This window comes from Eleutherodactylus coqui, chromosome 4 (genome assembly GCF_035609145.1).
Source record: "Eleutherodactylus coqui strain aEleCoq1 chromosome 4, aEleCoq1.hap1, whole genome shotgun sequence".
NCBI lineage: Eukaryota > Metazoa > Chordata > Amphibia > Anura > Eleutherodactylidae > Eleutherodactylus > Eleutherodactylus coqui.
In genome coordinates, this window is record NC_089840.1 from 39,032,442 (window position 1) to 39,056,824 (window position 24,383).

General features: G+C 49.5%; 2 protein-coding genes across 7 annotated transcripts in view; one reads left to right on the top strand and one right to left on the bottom strand.

Annotated features, from left to right (window-relative positions):
- The window catches only part of NDC80 (NDC80 kinetochore complex component), a 68,574-nt gene extending 49,299 nt beyond the window's left edge, over positions 1 to 19,275 (bottom strand). For 4 of the 5 annotated variants that reach the window (XM_066599292.1, XM_066599289.1, XM_066599291.1 and 1 more), the window contains exons 1-6: positions 19,214 to 19,275; positions 4,233 to 4,326; positions 3,571 to 3,651; positions 2,615 to 2,732; positions 1,043 to 1,215; positions 714 to 816 (exon numbers count right to left, since the gene is read on the bottom strand). In XM_066599292.1, coding sequence (XP_066455389.1) covers positions 714 to 816; positions 1,043 to 1,215; positions 2,615 to 2,732; positions 3,571 to 3,651; positions 4,233 to 4,321 — 564 coding nt within the window. In that variant the 5' untranslated portion in view covers positions 4,322 to 4,326; positions 19,214 to 19,275. Of the gene's footprint in view, positions 1 to 713; positions 817 to 1,042; positions 1,216 to 2,614; positions 2,733 to 3,570; positions 3,652 to 4,232; positions 4,327 to 19,213 lie in introns of those variants that run through there. The other variant, XM_066599293.1, reaches the window with a different exon arrangement.
- A 10-nt stretch (positions 19,276 to 19,285) lies between these two features.
- Positions 19,286 to 24,070, top strand: TAF13 (TATA-box binding protein associated factor 13). Of its 2 annotated transcripts, none has more exons than XM_066599298.1 (4): positions 19,286 to 19,426; positions 21,397 to 21,475; positions 21,741 to 21,838; positions 23,743 to 24,070. In XM_066599298.1, the coding sequence occupies exons 1-4, from the start codon at positions 19,400 to 19,402 to the stop codon at positions 23,911 to 23,913; spliced, it is 375 nt and encodes a 124-aa protein (XP_066455395.1). In that variant the 5' UTR covers positions 19,286 to 19,399; the 3' UTR covers positions 23,914 to 24,070. The 2 variants fall into 2 exon arrangements, with proteins under 2 accessions (XP_066455395.1, XP_066455394.1); XM_066599297.1 differs by having other exon boundaries at positions 19,365 to 19,456.
- Positions 24,071 to 24,383: the final 313 nt, after the last annotated feature.

Below are 24,383 nucleotides of genomic sequence, written 5' to 3' on the forward strand. Positions count from 1 at the left end.
AAACTAGCTATGTTATAAGTAATTATAACCGAATTGTAGACTTGAACCATGGTACACTCAGGTTTGTAACGGAGTACTATAATTTGATATGTTCCGTTATTCTCAATAAAATGAGTTAAAAAGAAGGAAAAAAAAAAAAGCAAGCTGCTGCCATCGTTCACTCTTCGGCTAAACGATGATTTTAATTAAGGGGAGCTTAAAATCCATCGTTCAGCCAGAGAGAGATTACAGACCGCAAGCTGTGTTTAGCACAGGAGCCGCAGATAACATTGTATTCTGCTGACAGCCCGTGCGAAAACAAAGCAGCTGTGTGCAGAGCTCAGACCGCATGCTGGGATCCGCAAACAGCTCCCAGAGGCCCTTTTACACGCAATTGAAGATTATAAAGTGCTAATGGACATTAGTGTCCATTAACACTTTATGCAAAATGATCGCTAAAACTGCCACTCTTTCAAGCGTTTGAGAGATGGTCTTTGCCCCTATAGGTGTTCTTCCACCACAGAGTACTTACCTGCTATTGTACTCAGTGTCTGCTCCATCAGGGCATAGCTGTCATCAGTCCATTGGAGTCAGAGTTGTGCTAAAATTCACTTCCTGTGCAATGCTGTTCTAACCCCCCCAGTAGTCAGACCCCCACGATCAGCTGGTTATCCCAATGTAGTGTGATGGGAATACCCCTTTAAAGCAAAAAAGCCCCACATGAGAAGCTATACCTTAATACAGTCTATCAACCAGACCAGCGCTGCCACTATCTGCGGCCACGTGTGGGGGGCACCGACTGTGTACATGGAGCTTTTGGACAAGGCGAAGGGATACCTGCAAATAAGAGAAAAAACAAGCCACATATGTAATCCGTTCATTCTCAATCGAATTCTAATAACGCAGGTTGTGGATCAGGGAGGAGGACTGGAATCTTATACTATGGCTTTCTATAAACTGTTAGTCTATTGCTCCCTGTTATCAGCTGGGCTGGGCTGTAGCTGACTGTAGTGTTCTACAAGGAGAGTACTGACAAGGGGGTCTGATTCAGAGATGTACTCACCCAAGTTCTTTGAAGACGCGGGGAATTTCTTCCTCGAACTTGGAGTCTGGGATTTCATAGTTCGGGCAGATGAAGCTGTAGATAAAGGCAAAGATTTTCAGGAAATCCTTGCTGGAGGGGCCTTGTAAGGACTTCACCGTGAGGGTCTGCGAGTAGCCGTTTTCATTAAGGAACTGCAAATCCCAATTAAGAAGGAAATACGTGAGGGACATAGGGGAAGAAAACCGCGCCAAAGTTTCTGACAGAACCTCCCAAATATAGAATTACTGACCCCCCTAAAGATGCAGCCAGTATCTGCCTTATGCCCCATTTTGCTCTTCTGTATACATAAAGCTGTAATCTCCTTTCTTTCATGTAGTCGTAGGAGGCCTTTATCTCTGTATAATTTTGGAGGACTGCATGGGGCGATACAAAGTAACAGCCCTGCAGTACTTTTAGAGGGATCTCTGACTGCACATAACTAGCATGCGCCATAACCAAGTTATCGGACATTATCTTCAACACTGACAAAGAGCATATCTTCCTTTTGTATCCTCCATATAGGGCCTCATTCACACAAGCGGTTTGAAGTGGCTATTTGGTTAAACATCACAACCATCTGAAGCATCGGTTTCCAATGCATTAGTTTAGATGACAGATTTTTAGCAGCGTTGCGCCGGGAAGGGGGACATACGTGACTGAAATCTGCTCCTACGGATGCTGCAAAAAAGGGAGAGCGTTTAGCTGCGTCTCACGCTGCGCAAAAATGATAGCTGGCTTAACTCTTAGAAGTAATTCTGCGGAGTTATGCCGCGCGAGGATTTTCTGGGCTGCGGCATACACACGCTGCAGTCGCTCATGTAAATGGATGAGGAAACACGAATTTTGGCCGTGTCACGGCTATTCTTCATTCACGAGACTTTGTAAAGACGCAACGCTGGTATGAATGAGGCTTGAATCAGTGCACAAGAACCAGCGGCACCTCTACAAACATCAACACGCGTGTCCTGATGATCAAAGGGGTTTAACTACATAGGAACAACTACTGACTGATACTGTAAGCTGCGCAGGGAAAAGGTCAGCAGCCTCATAGAATGGCGGAGTTGGGAGAGACCTCCAAGGTCATCGGGTCCAACTCCCTGCTCAATATTTATTACATCTTATGCTGCGTAGCTCCGCCCCCGTCACATGTGCTGATTCCAGCCTCCCGATTGGCTGTAATCGGCACATGTGATGGGGCGGAGCTACGCGATGACTCGTACAAGGGGGCGGAGCCAAAACGCAGATGCTGTCGAACGGAGCCGAAGGGAAAAGACCCATCTGCGCAAGCGCGTCTAAAAAAGCAAGAAGACACCGAAATTAGACGGCACCATGGCGACAGCGACGCCAGCAACGGAGCAGGTAAGTGAATAACTTCTGTATGGCTCATATTTAATGCACGATGTATATTACAAAGTGCATTAATATGGCCATACAGAAGTACTTAACCCCACTTGCTTTCGCGACACAACCCCTTTAATCAGGCTCATTGCAGTCAAGGGTGGTTGTACCATCATGCTTCATGCGATATGTCTGACCGGCGGCGAGGCTCACCTCACAAAGCTGGCGGATACACTGCTGGATGAAGGACTTATCATGCAAAGGTCGAGGGTCCTTAATCTTCTCCGATGCACCAAAAGCCCCAAACTGGCTGTTCCTGTTGCCACTGGCCCTAGAGGTGAAATGCAGAGGACACTATCAGAATTAGGCGGACATCCCCGAGAACACAGGCTAGCCACACACTAGAGAGCAGCGGTGACATCCCAGAGAACACAGGCTAGCCACACACTAGAGAGCAGCGGTGACATCCCAGAGAACACAGGCTATCCACATACTAGAGAGCAGCGGTGAGAAAAAAAACCCCAAGACATTCACTGAAAGACAAAAAATGCAATACTTGATAGGCGCCATCGCCGTAAGCCCTCATAGAATGCAGTCTGCCAGACTATGATAAGGAGAAGCTACTTGTTTCAGAACTGACTATTATGCAGTCACCCACTCAACTGAGCCTTGGCCAAAATGCAGAACTAACCCCCACATTTATTAGTATGCATCAGTATTTTTTGTAGTTGCAGTTTGCTAGAAATTTGGGTGGGGGGCCCCAAGATGTCAGCCAGTGTGGCCCACTTTAGAGATACAGGGCAGCTTGTCAGTAAGGGTCGCTATCCTGTATGGTGGGGCACACCCATCTTTGGCTGGCTTCTTTGGTATCGTTCACATGTGCGGGCTATGTTTGCTTGCAGTCGCTCCTCCCCAATATTTGCTGGGTTGAGTGGGTGACTGCCTAATAGTCAGCACTGAACAAGCAGCTCCGTATCATAGTCTGGCTGACGGCATTCTATGAGGGTTTACGGCGATTGTACCCATCAGGTATTGCATTTTGTGGCTCTTTCAGTGAATGTATCCACACCCTAGAGAGCAGCGGTGACATCACAGCAGTCAGTTATGGATCCAAATTACCAGGTCACATGACTCCAAGAGCAGAGTTGCACTTCAAGATAAATTTTTACCTTTTTCCGAAAAAGCTGGTTTTCCGCTCTGAAGTGCCAGAGTGTGTTTTCGGCATACTCAGTTTGCTCAGCCGATCTTTACTAGAAGTCAAACAGACAAATTAATATTCCAAGACACAGAATAGTGGAGATAAGAAATAAATTGCAATCCATACGCTGTATATATGCCTACTGTGCAATATACAAATAGAAGTCTGATGTTCTGCAGCAGCTCAGGCGTGTACTGTGACATTCTGCAGCAGCAAGGTCATGGAACTGTACGATATACCTTCCAGCTGCTGCAGAACTTTTTCAGTGAGTGATGGGCACAGAAGAAATTTAATGTAAGAGGCGATTTCTGATAGGTTACCCCTATAGGAAGAGATAAGCGGGACCCACGTAGCTCCGCTCATCCCTGCACAATCACTATGCGAGGTTTATATAAATAGTACTTCGATGTGAGGCTGGGACATTTCCATTGATAAGGCTATAAGGGATGGATAATACAGATTTATACATATGTGGGGTCAGTAGAAGGAGCGATCGATTCCCTCAGACACATCCACTATTTCAGGGAATTCCTACAGCTGTATCCTGTGAATGGAGAGAGAATACAATATGGCCGCCGCTCTCCATCTGCAGGGCACAGCGTAGGCTTGGGGTGCAGGGAGAGCAGCACTTACGCCTGTGGTGTTGTCAGACCCATCCGGTTGGTATCCTGGACCCGCAGGGGCTGCAGCGACTGCCTGTTAGTCACCGAACTTCTCCGCATTGTTCCTGCCAGGAAAGAAAAATTAGAGTTATTTATATGTTAACTTCTGATAATCCGGCATGCCCCGGCACTAGACTGCTAGAAGTTCTAAACCATTGGAAGCATGGATACAAAAAAATCTTAACCCCATCAACAAGCAAGGCCGCAGTGTTGGACTATCGGGGATTTCCCACTAAACTGCTGTATGGCGGATCAGTGGGATTTCCCTGCAGTCGGATGCCAGATTAAAGGAAGCGGCTGGAATAGGATTAATTTCATGCTGTTTGTAGAGCGCAGCCACATACATGGGTGCTGTATACACTCACTCAGATACTGACAGATATTTGGGGTCAGGAATCCTAAAGTCAGATTTTACACATTTACACCAGAAACTAATAAGCTTTGTGGGCCACGAAGGAAAACCCGCACCGACATGTCTGCCGTGATCCACCACTAGAGCATCAGCTCTAGGGATATCTCACACACATGAGCTGTAAGTCCCACTTCACACGGGTGACATGATATAGACGCGATACCGCTTCATAGGTCCGTGTGACATTGCTGCGGTTTCTCGCAGCGATACCATGATTATGTGGCGCTAGAGGTCACTTGAAATATAAGCCCTACCCCAAAAATAAACCCCTAGCTGCAGGGGAAAAAAAAAAAGAGAATACATCACCTAGAAGCGCTGTCCACTTTGCTGCGTCTTCTCCCACTCCCTGGCACTGGTCTTCAGCATTTCTTCTGGCCAGGGATTAGAAAATTCCCACCTCCTGGAAGCGCTGGCTCTGATTGGCTGAGTGCTGTGATGCTCAGCCAATCAGAGCTAGCGCTCGATGAACCAATCACAGCCATTCATTGGCTGTGATTGATTCATTGAGTGCTGGCTCCGATTGGCCGAGCTGCAGCCCTTAGCTAATCAGAGGCAGCAGTTACTGGAGGTGGGGATTTTCTAATCCCTGGCCAGAAGAAATGCTGAAGACCAGTGTCAGGGACCGGGAAGAAGACGCAGTGAAGCCGAACAGGGCTTCTAGGTGATGTATGTGTGTTTTTCCCCTGCAGCTAGGGCTTTGACATTAGGATTTCCTACTGTGAAAGTTACATCGCACAAAAACGCAACAGAGAGGAAGGCTCCATACGGAAATATTGGCCACGATTAGCTCATAACCTTTAACCCCTTCATGCTCCAGGACGTATATGTACATCCCGTGTGTGCAGGGTTAATATAGCGTGGGCTCGGTGTCAGCTGTCTGACAGCCAACGCTGTGCTGCAACAGCACTACCACAGAGTTGGGGTCCCACAGCACTTTTATACCTCGTGTGTACTAACATTTAGTTATGTGTATTGGCCCTAAACGGTCATGAAACAGTTAAAGGAGATGTCCCGAGGCAGCAAGTGGGTCTATACACTTCTGTATGGCCATAATAATGCACTTTGTAATGTACATTGTGCATTAATTATGAGCCATACAGAAGTTATAAAAAGTTTTATACTTACCTGCTCCGTTGCTAGCGTCCTCGTCTCCATGGAGCCGACTAATTTTTGGCCTCCGATGGCCAAATTAGCCGCGCTTGCGCAGTCCGGGTCTTCTGCAGTCTTCTATGGGGCTCCGTGTAGCTCCGTGTAGCTCCGCCCCGTCACGTGCCGATTCCAGCCAATCAGGAGGCTGGAATCGGCAGTGGACCGCACAGAAGAGCTGCGGTCCACGGAGGAAGAGGCCATCTTCAGCGGTGAGTAGAGAAGTCACCGGAGCGCGGGGATTAAGGTAAGCGCTCCGGTGAGCTTTCTTTACCTCCCTGCATCGGGGTTGTCTCGCGCCGAACGGGGGGGGGGGGTTGAAAAAAAAAAAAACCCGTTTCGGCGCGGGACAACCCCTTTAATGTCTGGTGTCTTCACTAAAACTCTGCATGACTATACAGAATGCACCCTAACCCACTTGTCAGTCATCCCTAGCTAGGACTGGGAGGTATTAGTGTACCTTGACGCCACTAGGAAGCTAGGGGTTTGACAGGAGAAATGCCCCTGTCACACCCCCAGCTCCCGATTGGGTGACTTGTCAAAGGTCCTACCAGCACGCTGTGTGTATATTGTTGGCTGCTGTGGACGCTTAGTGATGTTTGACCTGTTAGCTCCACGGCAGCCCACTGAGTAGCCACAAAGCAGCAAGTCACGTAGCTGTGCCGTGTACCAGCAGACGCCGCCCAGGACAGAGCTACAGTGTCCTCGGGGATTCCATTTGGCTGCACCAAGGACCGCCAAGCACCCTGAACTGTGTAGAGGGTGCCACTTGACGCTGCCTGTCAGTGTGACAAATGAGGAGCTGCAGCCCCAAACGTGAGGCCAGAAAACTGCAGGAGCGGCATGCACTGCGCCGGGGACCATAATGCAGGAGCGGGGAGCTGTGCGCCGGCGAGCATACAGCAGGAGCGGAGAGGACAGCGGCAGGAAGTTTGCAAGAGTAGCTGGAAGCAGAGGCCCAGGGAGCCTACACCACAAGCAGTGAGCACAGCGCCAGGCAGTAAAGCGAAGTACATGACAGCACAGGGGCCTGGGACGCGACACTAGTAGCGGGAAGCACAGCGCCGGCGAGGAAAGTACAGCAGATGGGAGCTCAGTTAAGGGCCTGGGAGCTTTGCCAGCAGTCTGATAAAGGCCTGCCAGGACCTGCCGCCAACCCATATTTTTAAGCCAATGAGGTGCAGGGGGCGTCTCCTGCCATTACACTTCCTGGTGGTGTCAAGATACACTAATACCAGACTGGGATTGGGTAGGATTCCCCTTTAGCGCATGACTGGTCAGTGGGGAGAGGATAAAAGACAGAGCGTGGGTGGGGTTACGGCAGACAGAGAGAGACTAGGAGGGATGAGTAAGTGTCTAGCTTAGGCTCGCCTAATGCGGGCCAAATCCGGTGTGGGGAAGAGAAGCCCAGTGATGAAGGCGTACTAATCGTGGAGCCGGCAGGAGGAGAGTGCAGGAGGCCAGAGGGAAGTCTTTTTCAACCCTGCTAGAAGAAATTGTGACAAGGCAGACCCCGCGGAGATACGCAAGGAAACGAACACTGAAACAGTGAGTTATCTTGTCCCTGCAAATTCAGAAGTCAGCATGTAACAGGAGAGCCAGCACTATTCCTTCCATTCCTCCACAAATAACCCTCTTGCACAGCGCCCACTTAACCTAGCCTGGCAGCTTCATTCCTCAGGAAAACCTAAGGGAACAAGTGCATGATAGTTTGCCTGTACCTAAAGTTAGAAGTGACTTTACTGTCTGTAGTTCTGAAGAGTTGTGACTGTTGGATTTATTCTGAATTCCAGTAAACTGTGTGCCTTCGATTTTTCTGGTACTTTCATGGACTGGTCTCTTTAGTTCATCACTGCGACACCCACGTCCAGAGGCACCAATTCCTATTGCAATCCCACCTACTGCATGAGCCACCATTTTAGGCAGAGTAACAACAACTGTGACAAAGTTAGACTTAGCGCTCCCACTTGGGATACTCCCGCCGTCTTCTGCTCGCTGTACAATTAGATCACAGGCGGTTAAGCCTTTAAATGCCACTGTCAATTCTGAAAGCAGTGCTTAAATGGTTCGATTGTCAATAAAGGGGGTATTCGTGCATCTTGACAGGTTTGCCATGCAGGAATGCCCGTCACACCCCTAGCTCCCCATTGGGTCAAGTCCACAAGGTCCTGGAAGGTGGACGACGACATACACTAATGGCCATACAGCCCTCCGCTGCTCTGTATACTGTCCTGCAGTATGCTGGGTGTCTCAGCACCGAATGCGGCCAAATTATACCCATACAGCCGCCGTCCGTGCAAAAACTGTCCTCCCCCAAAACATGGCATTGTCGCTGAGCACTGCTCACACGTGGGGCCGGCAACTGTCTCTGCCGCTTTCTCCCGCACTGAACGAGCAGCCTCAGGGATGCTAGGAGGGGTGAGATTTGCCGGCCGCTGTCTGTCACTGATGTTTTGTGACCGCCGACAGCGGGGGAGGTAGAAGGAGTACACGGGCAACGTTACAGCTGCAGCGGGAAGCCTTGGGCAGGAGCCGTGACAGCAGCAGGATACTGCCCTATCAGGGGGCTAACGAACACCTCTGCCAAAGTGCCAACCCAGAAGCAGCAGGATCGGTGCCGCAGGTGGGAAATTACAGCCGCCAGGGAATAGAGAGCTGCAGCGGCGAGACGGGAAAGTGTTACACACGGGCCTGGAGCCGCCCCTGCAGGCGGTATTAGCGTATCTTGACGCCACCAGAAGCTAAGGGTTTGACAGGAGGAACGCCCCTCTCACACCCCCAGCTCCCGATAGGGTGAAGAGACTAAGGTCCTAGCAGCATGTGGATAGATTTGTGGCACCGCTGCAGCCTTAGGCAGGTTACTTGTCTTCTTAGGCTTACATGTTAATGCTACCATGTTACTGCAGTACCATGGAACCATGAACATGTAATTATGTAAGCCTAAGAAGACAAGTGACCTGCGGCCGCCTCGGAATTCACTGCGAGAATTCTCACAGCAGGACCCGACCTGAGCCTCTTGCAGAGACCAGCGTGGCACTGACCTGCTCCCGCGGCACTGGCATGTGCCGGTTGCCGCCCAGCCGGCGCATGCGCAGAGCAGAGCCAGCGGCCGGGGAGTGACATTTCTGTGGGGGCTCTGCGAGCCACGCACATAAATAGAGCGTTCTGCGACTGGTTTTCTGCGCGAGACTTCACGCGGACGAATCGCAGCCGTCTGCATAGGATTGCGTTTTCTAACGCAATCCTATGACAGCTTCCATGGGCAGAAATTCTGCAGAAAATCCCGCCCTGGAATTTCCGCCCGTGTTCAGGGGGCCTAAAGGCTGCAGCGGTGCCATTATATACAATGTCCAAACAGACCTTTCCAATTCACGCAGGTCTATAATCTATATCGCCTCCGTACAACGCCTGAAGGGCAAAATAAATATTTCTTCTGACTAGGTATGCAGTAAACTCCGAAAGAAGGAACTCAGCGACTGCAGTCCTGATGGTCTGTCAATACGTCCTCCTTTTTTTTCATTCCAGCAGGTTAGTTTATGCGTCCTATTCAAACAGCCTTATCTTACTCTGCTGCCTGATGAGCCATGATTAATATAGTCCATCAGTAGGATATTCAATCTCTATGTAAATAGGACTAGCAAACTTCCTGGCACTTCTATCCTTCTCTGCCCCCTGATAGCTGTTATGGACTAACCATCTCAAGTGTCACGGATATTAAGGATGAAAAAAAAAAAAAAAAAAAAGCCAATAAAATGATAAGCCAATAAACCAGCCGCCCCGATGGTGCAAAGGAGCCAGTCAATTACCCCCCTTCTTACAGATAACTTGGGAGCTACAGTAGTCTCCGGTGGACCACCACTCCCCCAATCACTCCACTTACATCGGATACCTAGATGGACCGCAGCGCACAACGTCATCACGTACACGAGGTTAGCGCATGCGCGGTGTAACCAGGTACTCAATGACCCGCAGCATGCAGCGGTCCTGCGTAGCGCTGTCATTATTGGAGCATGCGTAAAGCGATCAGGTATTAAGTAAACCGCACTGTATAGCGGCGCCTCCTTGTGCTGACGTCACAGTTGTAGGACACGTATCCTTTATTATGGCGTGGCATCATAGATCGCCGCTGACATCCCGGAGTACGGATGTCGTCACAACAGCGATCCTTCCTATACAAGACTCCAGCAGTAACGTCCACATCACATCAGCTCTACTGAGGAGCTCATACATCAGTCCTCTTTCAGATAAAATGGTCTCTGGAGGAAGTATCACAAAAGGTGATGGATGATCTAATCCATATGTTCTGTATATGTGCAATAAAGCATCTAGGACAAGAGATTACAGTGCGGTATATTCTCCAATATCCGACCCCTCCGCTCCTCATTATAGCCGATAACTTCAACGGATTATTACCCTACCAGAAAATAAACCATAATTCCATCATATTCCATGTTTGTCCTCGGTGTTTGCTCATTAATACAAACGCTGGAGGGCAACAATCCATCACAACAATTGGATCACGTGAGATCACTGGTCAACAAGCAACAATTTTTTTCTGCATCTGGTTTGGAAACAGGTTGGTTTAACTAAGGCCTCGTGTCCACTTGTACGCGCGGTGCTGAATCCCGCAGTAGTATCCATGCGTGCCCACGGCCATGGAGAGGGAAAAGACATTTCCTCTCCCTCTCCGGATGCTGCGGGGCTCTCCTCAGTGCAGGCCGGATCTTCTTTCCTCTACCCGGCGGATGTGCTCGTTTTTTGTTTTTGCTCTCCTGCGGATCAGCACAAAAACAGCTGCGGGTGTGCCGCAGATACAGACGGCTGCCATTGACTTCAATGGAAGCCGCGGGAGCCATCTGTGCAGGAGATCCACATAAAAATAGAGCATGCTGCTTTTAGCTGCCCTACAGATGCTAATACATCCCTATGGGCAGCATGACGCACGGATCTCATAAATAAGATCCGCACCTGGACATTGGGCCTAATTTTGGGGTGCTGAATTCAGTGGAAAAATCTGATTCTATCCATCCGTCACATTTCTGAGATACAGAGCGCTATTACATAGACAATAACACAGTATTGCCAAATAGTGTCTGGTTTTAAATACAAAAAAAAAAAAGGTAATGTATTTGTGAATGAAACTCAAAAAATACCGATCTGCTGAGGCAAAAAGGAATAGAAGTGCTTCATGCAGATAACACTAAACAGCAGTACAGATAGGCTCATGTCGGTAACCTTCCTGCTCAACTACATTGTTCTGCCATCTAGTGACCATTTTTAGAACTTCATCCACAGTGTATTACATTCAAATAAAGAGTTTAGTCACTAATTTTATATAAATAATAAACTCTTACGTGATGCATCATTTCTTAAAGGGGTTGTCTCGCGGCAGCAAGTGGGGTTATACACTTCTGTATGGCCATATTAATGCACTTTGTAATGTACATTGTGCATTAAATATGAGCCATACAGAAGTTATACACTTACCTGCTCCGTTGCTAGCGTCCCCGTCTCCATGGCTCCGTCTAACTTCAGCGTCTAATCGCCCGATTAGACGCGCTTGCGCAGATGGGCCTTTTACCTTCAGCTCGGTCCGGCAGCAGCGGTGTTCTGGCTCCGCCCCCTTGTACGTGTCACCGCGTAGCTCCGCCCCATGACATGTGCCGATTCCAGCCTCCTGATTGGCTGGAATCGGCACACGTGACGGGGGCGGAGCTACGCGATGACACGTAGAAGGGGCGGAGTCAGAACGCCGCTGCTGCCGAGCCGAAGGCAGAAGACCCTTCTGCGCAAGCGCGTCTAATCGGGCGATTAGACGCTGAAGTTAGACGGAGCCATGGAGACGGGGACGCCAGCGCAGGGAAGGTAAGTGAATAACTTCTGTACGGCTCATATTTAATGCACGATGTATATGATGTATAACCCCACTTGCTGCCGCGAGACAACCCCTTTAAGGTAAATTTGGATTCTACACCCAAAAATCCATAAGAGTTGATATAAATCGCACACCAGATGCAAAAATGCTGTTGAGCAGTGTAATCAGATCAACAAACACAGAATGTACATTTTGTCAAAACGAATCTTGATGCACGCAGTCCCATGTAATGCAGTCCCATGTAACGCGGTCCCACCAATTCATCCTGAAATTCAATCACGTATCCAGTACAGGACTATTATATGGAGCGGTTGAATAAGCTTTCATTGACGCCTGCTGGGATCAGAGTTGAATCCGTATATCCAAGACCACTTTTTGTAGCCGCCTCTGACCAACATTTCCTCTGCAGGAATGCAGGTAGGTGGTCTTTTATATTTTCCTCATCTTTCAGTAGATCCCAGCATTTACTCGAGATCTTACGCATTTGTGAGGCACCCATGTCAAAGCTGCCTATAATGCGGGTATTCTCTAATTGTTCTCTTCTCCTGGGTTTCAGCAGTTCAGTTCTATTTTGAGCTGCCGAAAAATTCTTGCACCGCTTTACTATACCAGTGGGGTACCCCCTTCCAAAAATCTTTGATAGTTAGACTCTCTCCTTTAGAAATTCACCTATGGAAGAACAATTGCGACGTACCCTAAGGAATTGCCCCTTCCGTAGCGGGTATGGGTGATGACTCCCCCGTGATAATGATGTATTAGTAGCAGTGCAGGTGATCATGTACCATCTCGTACTTTCATTATTTGTATGTTCGGAAGTAATAGATCTCCCGCCCTTCAGGCGATCTAGATTATAGACCTATGTGAATTGAAGAGGTCCGTTTGGACATTGTATAGAACGGTGATCGAGTCAGTGATCACTAAGTGTCAAAAATTGACAGATTGGATACTTGATTGCGGAGAGCGCACAGAGAGATTTGAGGTTTATTTTCATCTTTGAAGAGCCTGCCTCAGGCGAAACGCGTTGGACCAGTTAGGACCATTCTTTTTAAAATCCTCTTTTAATTCCACAAGGTGATACCAGAGACCAGTTACGTTTTAACCCTTTCCAATCCAATTTGTATCCTGGTTTTCCTAGGGGGCTTACTCTTTTTCTGCCATTATACAATGGCGCTATCTGCTGGCTAAAGCCAGTACTGCATGAGGTGACACGTTGGATAGGCTCCGACAGCAGAGAGGCTGGCAATATACAGTAAGAGAACCCCGACGGACGTCTTCGAACATCGGAGCTGTACAGCCTTATATCATCATGTCTTCAGAGGTCAGACAGTGGATTGGAAAGGGTTAAATAGTTCAGTCAGTGAAAGACAGTTGAAGGATCCATTGATCCTCGAGGTAATAGTCCTCATTACAGCACCACCTAATATTCTCCACCATCTTAACGAGCGCTGCCCTCGGTGCTTCTACCCACATCACGAAGAGATGCCATGGTGAACATCTTCGAAACTTGCCAAAAGACTTCCCTCCCATTGAGACGTCGTGGGGTTGTGCAACAGGGGGGCATAGAGTCCACGAAACACACCAGATTTGCTTGTCTAGTGGTGGGATAATCACCCCCCCCCCCCGCCATGGAAGAGCTCTCTTAGGATTGTGAGCTGGTGGGGGGTCAAGCCATTCTATCGCAACAAGTTTGTTCCATCACTTATAGGTCGATGGATGATTCCTGGTAGTCCATACCCACCGGAATCGGCCAACAGCACTTTGGGGCAGGTTGTCTTCTCCAAGTAGATGTTCTACCTTGTCCACTAGAACAAGCTGAGAAACTAACAACTGGCTTGTTGGCTCCTGAAGCAGTAGTCCACTTGGCCCTCAGAGCACCTTCATGTCTATAACATCTACCCGAGTATCACCGTACTGGGTGATCACCATCACTTCTGACAACTCCCAGTACGGATACAAGCAAGTGGGTACGCCATTACATGGAACCACGACATCATTGTCTCATCCGTTCTCTAGAAGTTAGTATAGTGGAGCAGACGAGACATAACAGTCACTTCACATCTTATGTCCTCAGATCCTGGTCTGTAAGCACCAGTTTCCGAGGAGTCCAGGGATGTAGTTCCTATACTCACCCAGCTTTCCGTTCCTGCGCCGTCACCCGTGGAAGTTGGTGCCAGCAGACTCATTTATCCCCCTAGAGAACAGCAGGCATTGTGCCCGCACACACTGTTCTCTATGGGAGTGACACACACGGCTACAGAATGAGTCCGCTGGCACCAACTTTCACAAGTGCCAGCGAGGGAACACGTGGCGACAGGTTGGTTTATGGTGCTCATGGGTGGCGATAGGACATTCCCTGGTCAGCTAGCGGCCTTCTCTTACCTGGTTCAGCAACTGGCAGTGACCCTGAACAAAGCTGCCGCCTGGCACTTAGTCCTCAGCCTCTAGTCCCCTCAATTTTACGGATGCCAATTCAGTGTCTGTCACGTTCTCCATCCAGAAATGGCATACTTTCAGTAGATTACCAAGAGTGGCCCACAATTGGCCTCCCTTGTTTGAAAGTGGCTGGCCCAAATCAGTCAAGCTCCGCTTTTACGCCCCAAATTGACCCGCTAACAATTCTGGTCATTTCTAGCAAGGCCGTGTTCTCTGACCTAGCCGGTTTTCTTTGGGGGAACGCTCCCGGATGAGCACACACTGCAGTAACACGGGCACCCACGCCCTCGCAGCATCTGCCGGGGTACCTTAGGGTACGTTCACATGTAGCAGAATTTCCGCAGCAGAAAACCTCCACTAAAAGACGCTTTTTGTGTGAATGTAACAAAAGTGTAAAATCTGCTGTGGATCTGCACAAAAAAATGGCAACATGTGAAGGTACCCTAAGGCCTCATGTCCACGGGGAAAATCGGGCCCGCTACGGATTCTCCATGTAGAATCTGCAGCGGGTCCCTCCTGCCCCGCGGACATGAGCGCTGAAAATACAAATAAATGACAATAAACTCACCTCCCATCCGCTCCGTTTCTTCTCTTCGCGGCGGCGTCATCTTCTCTCGTCGCGGCCGGATCTTCATTCTTCGGCTCGGCGGATGTGCACAATGACGTCGGTGACGTGCCCCGCGCATGCGCCGGGCCGAAGCAAAATGATCCGGCCGCGGCTGAGAGAGGATGGCGCAGCGCCGAAGAGAAGAACCGGAACGGGTAAGTAAAATGTGATTTTTGTGTCCCGCGGATCCGGACGGCTTCCATAGGCTTCAATAGAAGCCCGCGGGAGCCGTCCCCGCGGGAGACCCGCATGAAAATGGAGCATGGTCCAGATTTTTTCATGCTCCATTTTTTTTAAAATCACTTTTATTGACGATCCGCGGGTATTTATCTACCCCGCGGGTGGTCAATGCATCCCTATGGGGTGCGGATCCGCGCGCGGGAGAAGAGTTAAAATCCGCTGCGGATTTTAATTCTTCTTTTCCCCGTGGACATGAGCCCTTAGACTGGGGTTCACACGGGGCGGAATTGCCGGGGAATTTCTGTGCAGACTTTTTGCACCGAAATTCCACCTGCACCTTTTTATCCCCGGATAAGCCAGCAAACTGGACAAGATTTGCAAAAATCATGTTCACACTCTGCGGCTAAACCACGCTGCAATTGACATGCCGTGCGGAATTCAAAGACGCGGCAAGTCACTCCTTTCCCAGTTTCCGCGGCGGACGCTCTCCTCTCTATGGGGAGAGATGGCCGCAGCCGAATGCAGGCAATGAAGCCGCTTCAAAATCCATGGCGAAAGGCTGCAGTCATTCCACAAGATTTCTGTCCCGTGAGAACCCAGCCTTAAGGTTCCATGTGGACATAGTCCTTGATGCCCCTGGCAGCATTGGCAAACCCAATATCCGTCGGGCCCTCGTAAGTCATTCTGAGTCTGGGACAGCTGTACCCCCATCTGGGTCATTTTTAACCAACCGCTGAAGCCCAACCAGACCTCACTGTACGGCTCATCGTCCCGCTAACCATAAGGCTTTATAACTGAACCTCATTGGTCACACTGGAGCAGGGGTCTCCAACTACAGCGCAACTCCAACAGCAGATTGCGGGTAGTAACGGGGACAGTCTCAGGTGACACCTGCCACTATGACCGCACCAATAATTATGGTGTCTGCCCTCTACTGGCCCTCGGTACAAACAGCACAGGCGGCACCCAAGGAGCGGTCTGTAATCTCCTGAAGGAATCTGACTATACAGAGTTCTCGCTCCGGAGGAGTTCTAGGCGGCGCTCCAAGACTGTTCCATCGGATCTTAGGGTCACTGTATCTCAACAGGCCCAATACCTCCTCACCACACGTGTGCAGCAGCTCTTTGAAGGAGATGAGAAATGCCATCCTTTCTCCTTTGGGAGAGCACTTAGTAGGTGAGTGAGTGAGTAGCCTTATAAGGCCGTCCATGCTCCTCTGGGTAATCTATCTATCTATCTATCTATATATATATATATATATATATATATAAATGTCTGTCTGTCTGTCTGTCTGTCCTTTATGCATTACTACACCATTCATCCGATCGCCATGAAGCTTTGGGAAGTTGTTGAGTACACTCCTGCGACGGTTTCTGGCATAGTCCATCTATCCTATGATAGGTGGCGTGCGGGTCGCACCAAAAATTCAGGAACGGGCAAAGTTCTCCAAACATGTGAATTTATCATATGGGACGAATGCACAATGGCTCACAAAAAAGCATTGAAGCGCTTGACCATACACTGCAAGATGTGAGGGGGAACGCACAGCCCCTCGGTGGAGAACTCATCTTATGGTCTGGTGATGACAAACTCTGCCAGTTAGACCCCGTCCAACACCCGCTGACGAACTTTATGCATGGCTCCAATCATCAGTTCTATGGTGACACGTAAAGAGAATGGACTTTGAAAACCAATGTGCGTTCAACTACAAAATGATGTATCGCTGAACGTTTCTGGATATTGGGAATGGGAAGATGGCGATCGGCAGATCTATACAATGTATCACATTGCCAACAAACTTTGGTAAGATGACATCAACCAAAGACGAATTGATTCAAAAGGTTCTCCCAAATATCGCGCAGAATTACACAAATCCTCAGCGGCTCAGCGCACGGCTATATTAGCAGCTACCAACAACGATGTCAATGCCAGCAACTCCAGCATTCAGAACGGAATACCAGGCGAAGCGACAACGTAGAAGTCCACCGATACTGTGAGGAAGCAAGACAAAGCCGTCAATTAGCCAACGGAATTCTGGAATTCACTCGATTTTCCAGGTATGCCACCGCACATTTTAACAGTGACAATAGGCGTGCCTATCATTCTTCGAAACATCCATCCACCACGACTTTGCAACGGTGCAAGACTTTTGGTGAAAAAGATGATGAACAATGTCATCGTAGCTACAATTCTGAATGGGAAATTCAAAGGGGAAGATGTTCTGTTGCCACGGATTCCAATTATCCCAACAGATATGCCATTTGAATTCAAATGTTTAGCCTGGGTTTACGCAGGGCAGATGTGCCGTGGAAATTCCGTCCGGAATTTTCGCCTCCGGCCGCTAATCTCGGGGTTAGCCAGCCATGTGGACGAGATTTCTCAGAAATCTCGTCCACACTGGACGGTGAATCTGCTGCGGCAGAGCAGGCACTGCAGCGCGGATTCGCCGGCCGCAGCATGTTCATTTTTTTTCTTCTTTCGCTGCCGCCGCGCTCTCCTGTGCTGCAGGTTTTGAAGCAGTGCTTCTCCCGGCGGAAATCTTACGGTTTTTCGCTGCGGTCAAACCGTGAGATTTCTGCTGGGATTCCGTTGTGTGAACCCAGCCTTACAGTTTCCGGTGCGACTCGCTTTTGCAGTGACCATCAACACAGCACAAGGACAATCGCTGTGGGTGTGTGGGCTAGGTCTGGAGAATCCGTGCTTCTCACATGGACAACCGTATGTGGCCAGCTCACGCGTCCGAAAACCAGATTTAGGGCGCCTGCACACGGGCGGAAATCCCGTGGCGGGATTACCGCAACTGAAAGACTGCATAGGATTGCGTTAACAGACGCACTCCTATGCAGACGGCCGCGGTTTGGCCGCACGAAATCTCGCACGGCAAACAAACCACGGCATGTTCTATTTGTGTGCGAGGCTTGCAGAGCCCCGCACAGAAACGTCACTCACCCGGCTGCTGGCACATGAAAGAGCCAGGGCCACCGGGTGCGGGTGAGTACGCGCTCGTCTCTGCAGGCGGTCGGTCCCGCGGCGAGAATCCTCACCGACGGATCCGACCTGCCCGTCTGCAGGCAGCCTTATTCACATACGCACCAGACGGAGAAACAAAAAATATTGTGGATCCACAAGCACTCAAATGAATAAATAGAATAAAAATGACACTTTGAAATGGTTTCCATGAAAATGACACAATGTAAATTCATCGTTATCATAACGAGTTTCCTTGAATTTCCTTTCTTCTGAGATCGCAGCGACGGGTACGCTAGTATACAAATAAGGGAGATGGACCAATGCTCTGCAGCGCCACCTAGTGATGAAGGCGATAGAACCTCTGAAACGCGCTGCATAGACTTCTTGATGTACCATATTGCTTTGCTACTCCTGTATACGCTCTCCGCCGGCGGATGTCTTGAGACGAGGCGCCCCCCGCAGGACGGAGGGAATATATTATTATCAACACCAACCTGGATTGCGGTGTGACAGACTCCCGGGCGGCCACTCCCCGCAGGCGGCTTCTCTCCTGTCAGAGAACATACATACTCCTTTCCTGGAGCGTCGCATTTATTTTACTTCATGCTCTCGGACCAGCAGCGCTCTGAGCTGCAGCACCGCACACCTGACCGCGCCAACACAGGACATAACCACCAACATCACAATAGTCACGTCTCAGGACACGACCGCAGGAATGGGCAGAGCCCCCGCTTATAAAGGCTGTCCAAAAGAAAATCTGCATTGCCCCTAGCAACCAATCACAGCGCAGCTTTCATTTTACCTCAGCAGTATAAGAAATGAAAGCTGTGCTGAGATTGGCTACTGTTGGCAACAAAACTTAGAGGAGAAAATCAGCAGGTTTTCATTTTTTTAACTCCACCAGTATTCGTCACCGGGGGCCGAGGAACGGTCAGGCTAAATATCACTGAGATCGGACCAGAACTGAGGAGCTGTATACGAGACCGACACACACACACACACACACACACACACACACACACACACACACACACACACACACAGTATACCGTGTGATTAGAGCGTCAGCTCCTGGGACTAGCAGCCCTATATACACTCTATGATATGCGCTCCAGCCTCCCGTTACACTGGACCGGCCCCGGCACCTCTTGTCTCCGCGCTATCCCCGTAGAGCCTCCGCCGTCCCCTCTCTGGACTGTCAGCACTATATATACTGTATATACACTCTCCGGACTGTCAGCTCCTGGGGCTAGCAGTACTATATATACTGTATATATACTCTCCGGACTGTCAGCTCTTCGGCCCAGTCCCCATAGTCCCCGCACTCACCTCCGTCTCCTTCTTCGTCTCCTCCCAACAGTTAATTTTCAAACTGAGCGCCGAGCGGTCACGTGGTGTGTGACGTTCACTAACGAGTGTCGTAAAACGAAGCCGTATTTCAAGTCGCCGGCGCCATATTTGTACTCCCGGAAGTCGCCGCTCGCTGGCGGGGAAGTTGTTGCCTAGAGAGACGAGATGGCGGAGGAGGACGAGGATCAGACGGTAAGGACTGGAGACGAACCTAGGCTCGGTGTAAGGATCCCATTGCTCCAGGAATGTATATAGTGGAAGGAGGGAGGGTGTGCTCTATAGATGTGTGTCTTATCAGTCGGAGGACTACAAGTCTCAGCGTGCATCTTATCTCATGCTTCTGTTGTATGGTCGTTTGCTCATCTGTAATGACCAGTGCCCCAGCAGGCTTGTTTTCCCCTTCTGGTATTCAGTACTGCATGCAGTGGCATTTCCGCTCGCCCCCTCCCCGGGGCTGCAGGTGGGTTCCCCGTCGCAGGATTGTTGCAGCCAATTACACTATAATGAACGGGGTTTAAAGACCAACTGCGCTGTTTAAAAACTTCTGATGTGTCAGAGCGACGCGTGAAAACTTTTGACCAGTGGGGAGCGCTGTGTGTTTTCGGCTGTCCTTGTAGCTCATCTGCTCCTCCCTGCAGCTACAGAAGGACATAGAAGTCTATGCGTCCGTCTTCAGCTGCTGAGAGACGCCGACAAGCCATGAAGACAGCCGTAGGGGCGCAGCGCTGCACCCCTCCATTCTGCACCCGGACCGCCACTCTGCAAAACTTTTGACATTGTCGAAAGTTTTTAAAACCTGCAGCTGCTCTTCAGGCTACATTCACACGGGCGCGGATCGCACAAAAAGACGCACAAAACACGCGTAAATGTGAACTCTAATTATTTTGAGTGGAGTCATAAATGTGACTTCCATCACAGCGATGCTGCAAGGTATAAAATCGTTTCATGTCCCCCCCCCCCCTTTTTTTTTTCTTGCACCCCTTGGAGCGCATCGCCTGTTGTTGTTAATAGGCCAGTCAAATGAATCCCGCACTGTGGGATGTGATGTTCCCTCTGAAATCCCTGGGAACCCCTTGCCGGTCCTGCACCGGGCGCCGGAGGATCGTGATTTTCCAGAAGTGATGTGAGACGTTTTTGCATTAAAAACGCCTTGAATAAGCGGGTAATGCAGCTGACGATTGTGATGGCCGCCCAATACCGCGCTCGCCCGTGTGAATGTCGCCTAGAGGGCTCTATCACACAAGTGGTTACTGTGGGTGAATCTCCTGCGCGGGGGGTACGCAGTGCACCGTGTACGGCTGCGTGCCGAGCAAACCCCATAAATTGGTGTGTTCGTGTGCCGATTCAGTACATGTTGCGTTTTTGTTTTTTTTCTGCGTGTATTTCCTGCGCTGTGTGAGAAAGTCGAAAGTAATGTAAAGTTTGTTACCGCATATTATGTGCGTAAAACCCGCGGGCGTAATACGCGGTAAAAAAACCGCTCGTGTCAGAGAGCCCGAACCAACTTCGTTCACATACCGCGGAATCTAGTCACACCGGTGATTCTGGAATCCGCTCGTGCGCTAGATCTCACGGAACCGCGTGTTTAGATCATTACAGTGAAATCTGCGGTAAAAATTTGTACCAAGCTCTGCATGTGCGCGTTCACACGCTTGGGGCCGTATGTAGCGCAGTGGACCTGCGTATGGCAGCGATTGTTGCCTGTGCATGACCGCGTATCTCACACACTGGCACACGCAGGCTTCCTGGTTTTGCTGTGTTTTTTTTTTTTGTTTTTTTTTTACTTTCTGCTCTGTCGCTTAGCAACTTTGCGTAGAAACGCCGCTCATACGCGATGTAACTGTGTATGTACAGCGGCGTTTTGTACGCACCCATAGAGAGCAACATGGTCTATCACACAAAATACACGGTAAGATAGAAAATGCTGGTTTTTTTTTTTTTTTTTTTTTTACAGGCAGTGAAAAAACGATAGTTTGAGTGTAACAGCAAAATTCAATGAATTTGAATTGCCGCGATCTACCGCATTTTATACATTTGTACCCCGCAAACATAATATGTAATTCAAATACGCTGGTGAGGGCCCGGCCTTGAAGTTGGCACCGGGCGCACCTACCTTAATGTCATTCTACTAACCTCTCAATGCGTTTTTTTTTCTTTCCTAGTTTGAGGAGGAGAGCGAAGATGTGGCGGGCGGCGCTGAGGGCGGTCCTGGCCGCAGGAAACGACTGTTCTCTAAAGAGCGTAAGTTTACCACTCGGCTCTGTTACTATAGAGTAAGAACCTTTGATATCCTGACCCATTGTATGTCCCAGTGCTGTGCAGCCTGCGGGTCTCCAGCTGTGGTGGAACTACAAATCCAAGCATGCCTGGACAGTTTGCAGACTCTCCACAAGCTGGCATACCCCTGCTGTACAGTATAATCACCCCCACGGTCTGGTATATAACCGCACTATATATGGTTATAGTGACCGGCTCCTCACATGCGAATACTCTCTTCTCCCCGCAGTCCGCTGCATGATGTACGGCTTTGGGGACGATCAGAACCCGTATACCGAGTCGGTGGACATCCTGGAGGACCTGGTGATCGAATTCATTACGGAGATGGTGAGTTTGGTGAGGCCCGTACACCATCCATGTACCCTCTGCAGGGCGCATGCGGTGGACACATACCGCCAGATCAGCTGACCTCAGGGACGGGCGGGTTTTGGGATGAATGGTCTCCATCTTGTATCCCCCCAGCTACATTGTGAAGCTGTTGTGCTATGGTCACACGGGACGGATTTGCTGTGGACCGTCTGTAGTCGAGAATCTGCAGCAAATCCCTGTTAGATTTTGGCGCCAATTTCATCCTCTCATCTGAAGTGTGCAGATCAGCTGCTGTATTGATATACATTCCGCTCTGCGGGTCGCTTTCTGCGGACCTTTTCTACAGCGTATTGTGAGATCTTGAGAATCTCCACTTTGCTGCAAATGCTGTGGATTTTCCATGTGAAATCGCATGATTTTTGGCGACGCGTGAGTGCGTGAAATCGCTGTAATATGAAGCCCATGTATTTCAGTATCTACCATCACATGTTTTCACTTATGTGATGTGGTGTGAAAAAAAAAATAGCAGTTTGTGCTTTCTTGCTGCGCTAATCCTTTTTTCTCGCTCATGTTCTCCTATGGGGCCTCCAAAATATCGCAACGCACAAACTTGTGATGTAATGCGTTTTTTAACATTAGCAACTTCTGTTGTCTTTCACGCGAGAAAACCACAAGCGACAGCAATATGAGATTATTTTCAGGAAGAAGCATCGCTGGCGCTCAGACATCTCAAGTACTAAAATGCGATATTGCCACGATTTTCTCGCTGCGATATCTCACTCGCTCGTGTGAAACTAGCCTAAGGGCGCCTTCACATGGGGCGTAAATGTTGCAGAATTTCCTGCAGAAATTCCTCAGTAGAAGCCATGCGGGCGAGAGGTAAAATAAAACTTATATTTACGTGGAGCGAAAAAATGTCAAATTAAGGCCTCCTGCAAACGGCCGGGTCGGATCCCGCTGTGAGAATTCTCGCAGTGGGATCCAACCTGTGACCCCCACAGCTCACCCGCTCCCGGCGTCTCCTCTCTGTGATGTGCCGGCTGCCGCCCAGAGTGGAGACGGCGAGTCACTAGTCACGTGTCTGTGTGGGCCTCGCCCGCACAGAAGTAGGACATGCCGCAATTTGTTTTACACGTGGTCAAATTGTGGCCGTCTGCATAGGATTGCGTTATCTAATGCAATCCTATGGAAGCGGGCACAGGCAGAAATTCTGTGGGAAATCCTGCCACGGAATGTCCGCCCGTGTGCAGGGCGCCATACTGCGGATTGTAAATCTGTAGCATTTCAGTTAATGTTGTGGATTTGACAGCCGGATATCAACCTTTTGAAATGCAAAGCTTGAAACTCGTAACAAACCGCGGATTTTCTGCAAATTCACTGCCAATTTTCCACTGTGGAAAGTCAGCCGCAGATACAGCGACGGTGCCATGAAGGTGCGTTCAGAGGGCGGCGGCGCTCCCCGCGGAAAAACGCCACGTAAATTCTGCATCTAAAATCCACATTGTTTCATGCTGAATTTGCTGTCAGCGCACAAAATCCACGGGCGGAATTTCAGCCCCCAAAAATCTGGATTCCACATCAAGAAATAATGTCCGTTCTCTTTAGTTTCCGCTCCTGAATATCTTACTGTGCTTTTTGCGTCCGCAAGGTATGTGCAGCAAACAAAAATGCGCCAATTGAAATGGCTAATTAGTCTTAATGTTCATTCCGCTGTGGATTTCTCATAGTCCTTTCCCCACCATGCGTCCGAGTTTCATTAAATCGTGTCCACACAAATTACACTGTAAACGCTATGAAAAGTCCGCAGTATTTTCGCGCCGTGTGAACGCACCCCAACAGCCTGCGGGCCCGGATCGCTGCTGGGGGTTGTAACTTCATTGCGGCATCCTCTTCATGTCCTCATCCTGCACTTCTTCTTCCAGACTCACAAAGCCATGTCTATCGGGCGCCAGGGGCGGGTCCAGGTGGAGGACATCGTCTTCCTAATACGGAAGGACCCACGCAAGTTTGCGAGAGTGAAGGATCTGCTGACCATGAATGAGGAGCTGAAGAGGGCCAGGAAAGCCTTTGATGAAGCCAACTACGGCTCCTAGTGATGTCTGCCAGCCCTGCCTGTTCCCCCTATAGAGGACTGCGGGCACAGGCGGGGGTTGGGGTGCCGGCGTTGTGGTAACAAAGTAGAAGAAACTTTTTTTTTTTTTTTAATTTAAATATTCTGTAAAAGGGAGAAATAAAGTTTTTATGATATAACCATTTTGTGATTTCCTGCGCCGTAACTGGTGGCCGTTTACCAAGGGATGGTATTCCTGCAGACTGACAGGGCGCATGGACTTGGGGGGCTTCTGTTCAAAAAGAACTTCTAGCCTCATTCGCTGCTTTTCTGTCCTTCCCTTTAACTTAAAGGCGTTATCCATCTGTTGCCTATCATCAGACTAGACCATCCATTTGTGATCAGCGAGGCTTTGCATTCTGAATCCCCACCAATCAGCTGACTGATGGTGCCACAGCGCTCCTGCGAACACCGCCGCCTCATCTGAGCACGGTCCTGTAACGCTGTATTTAT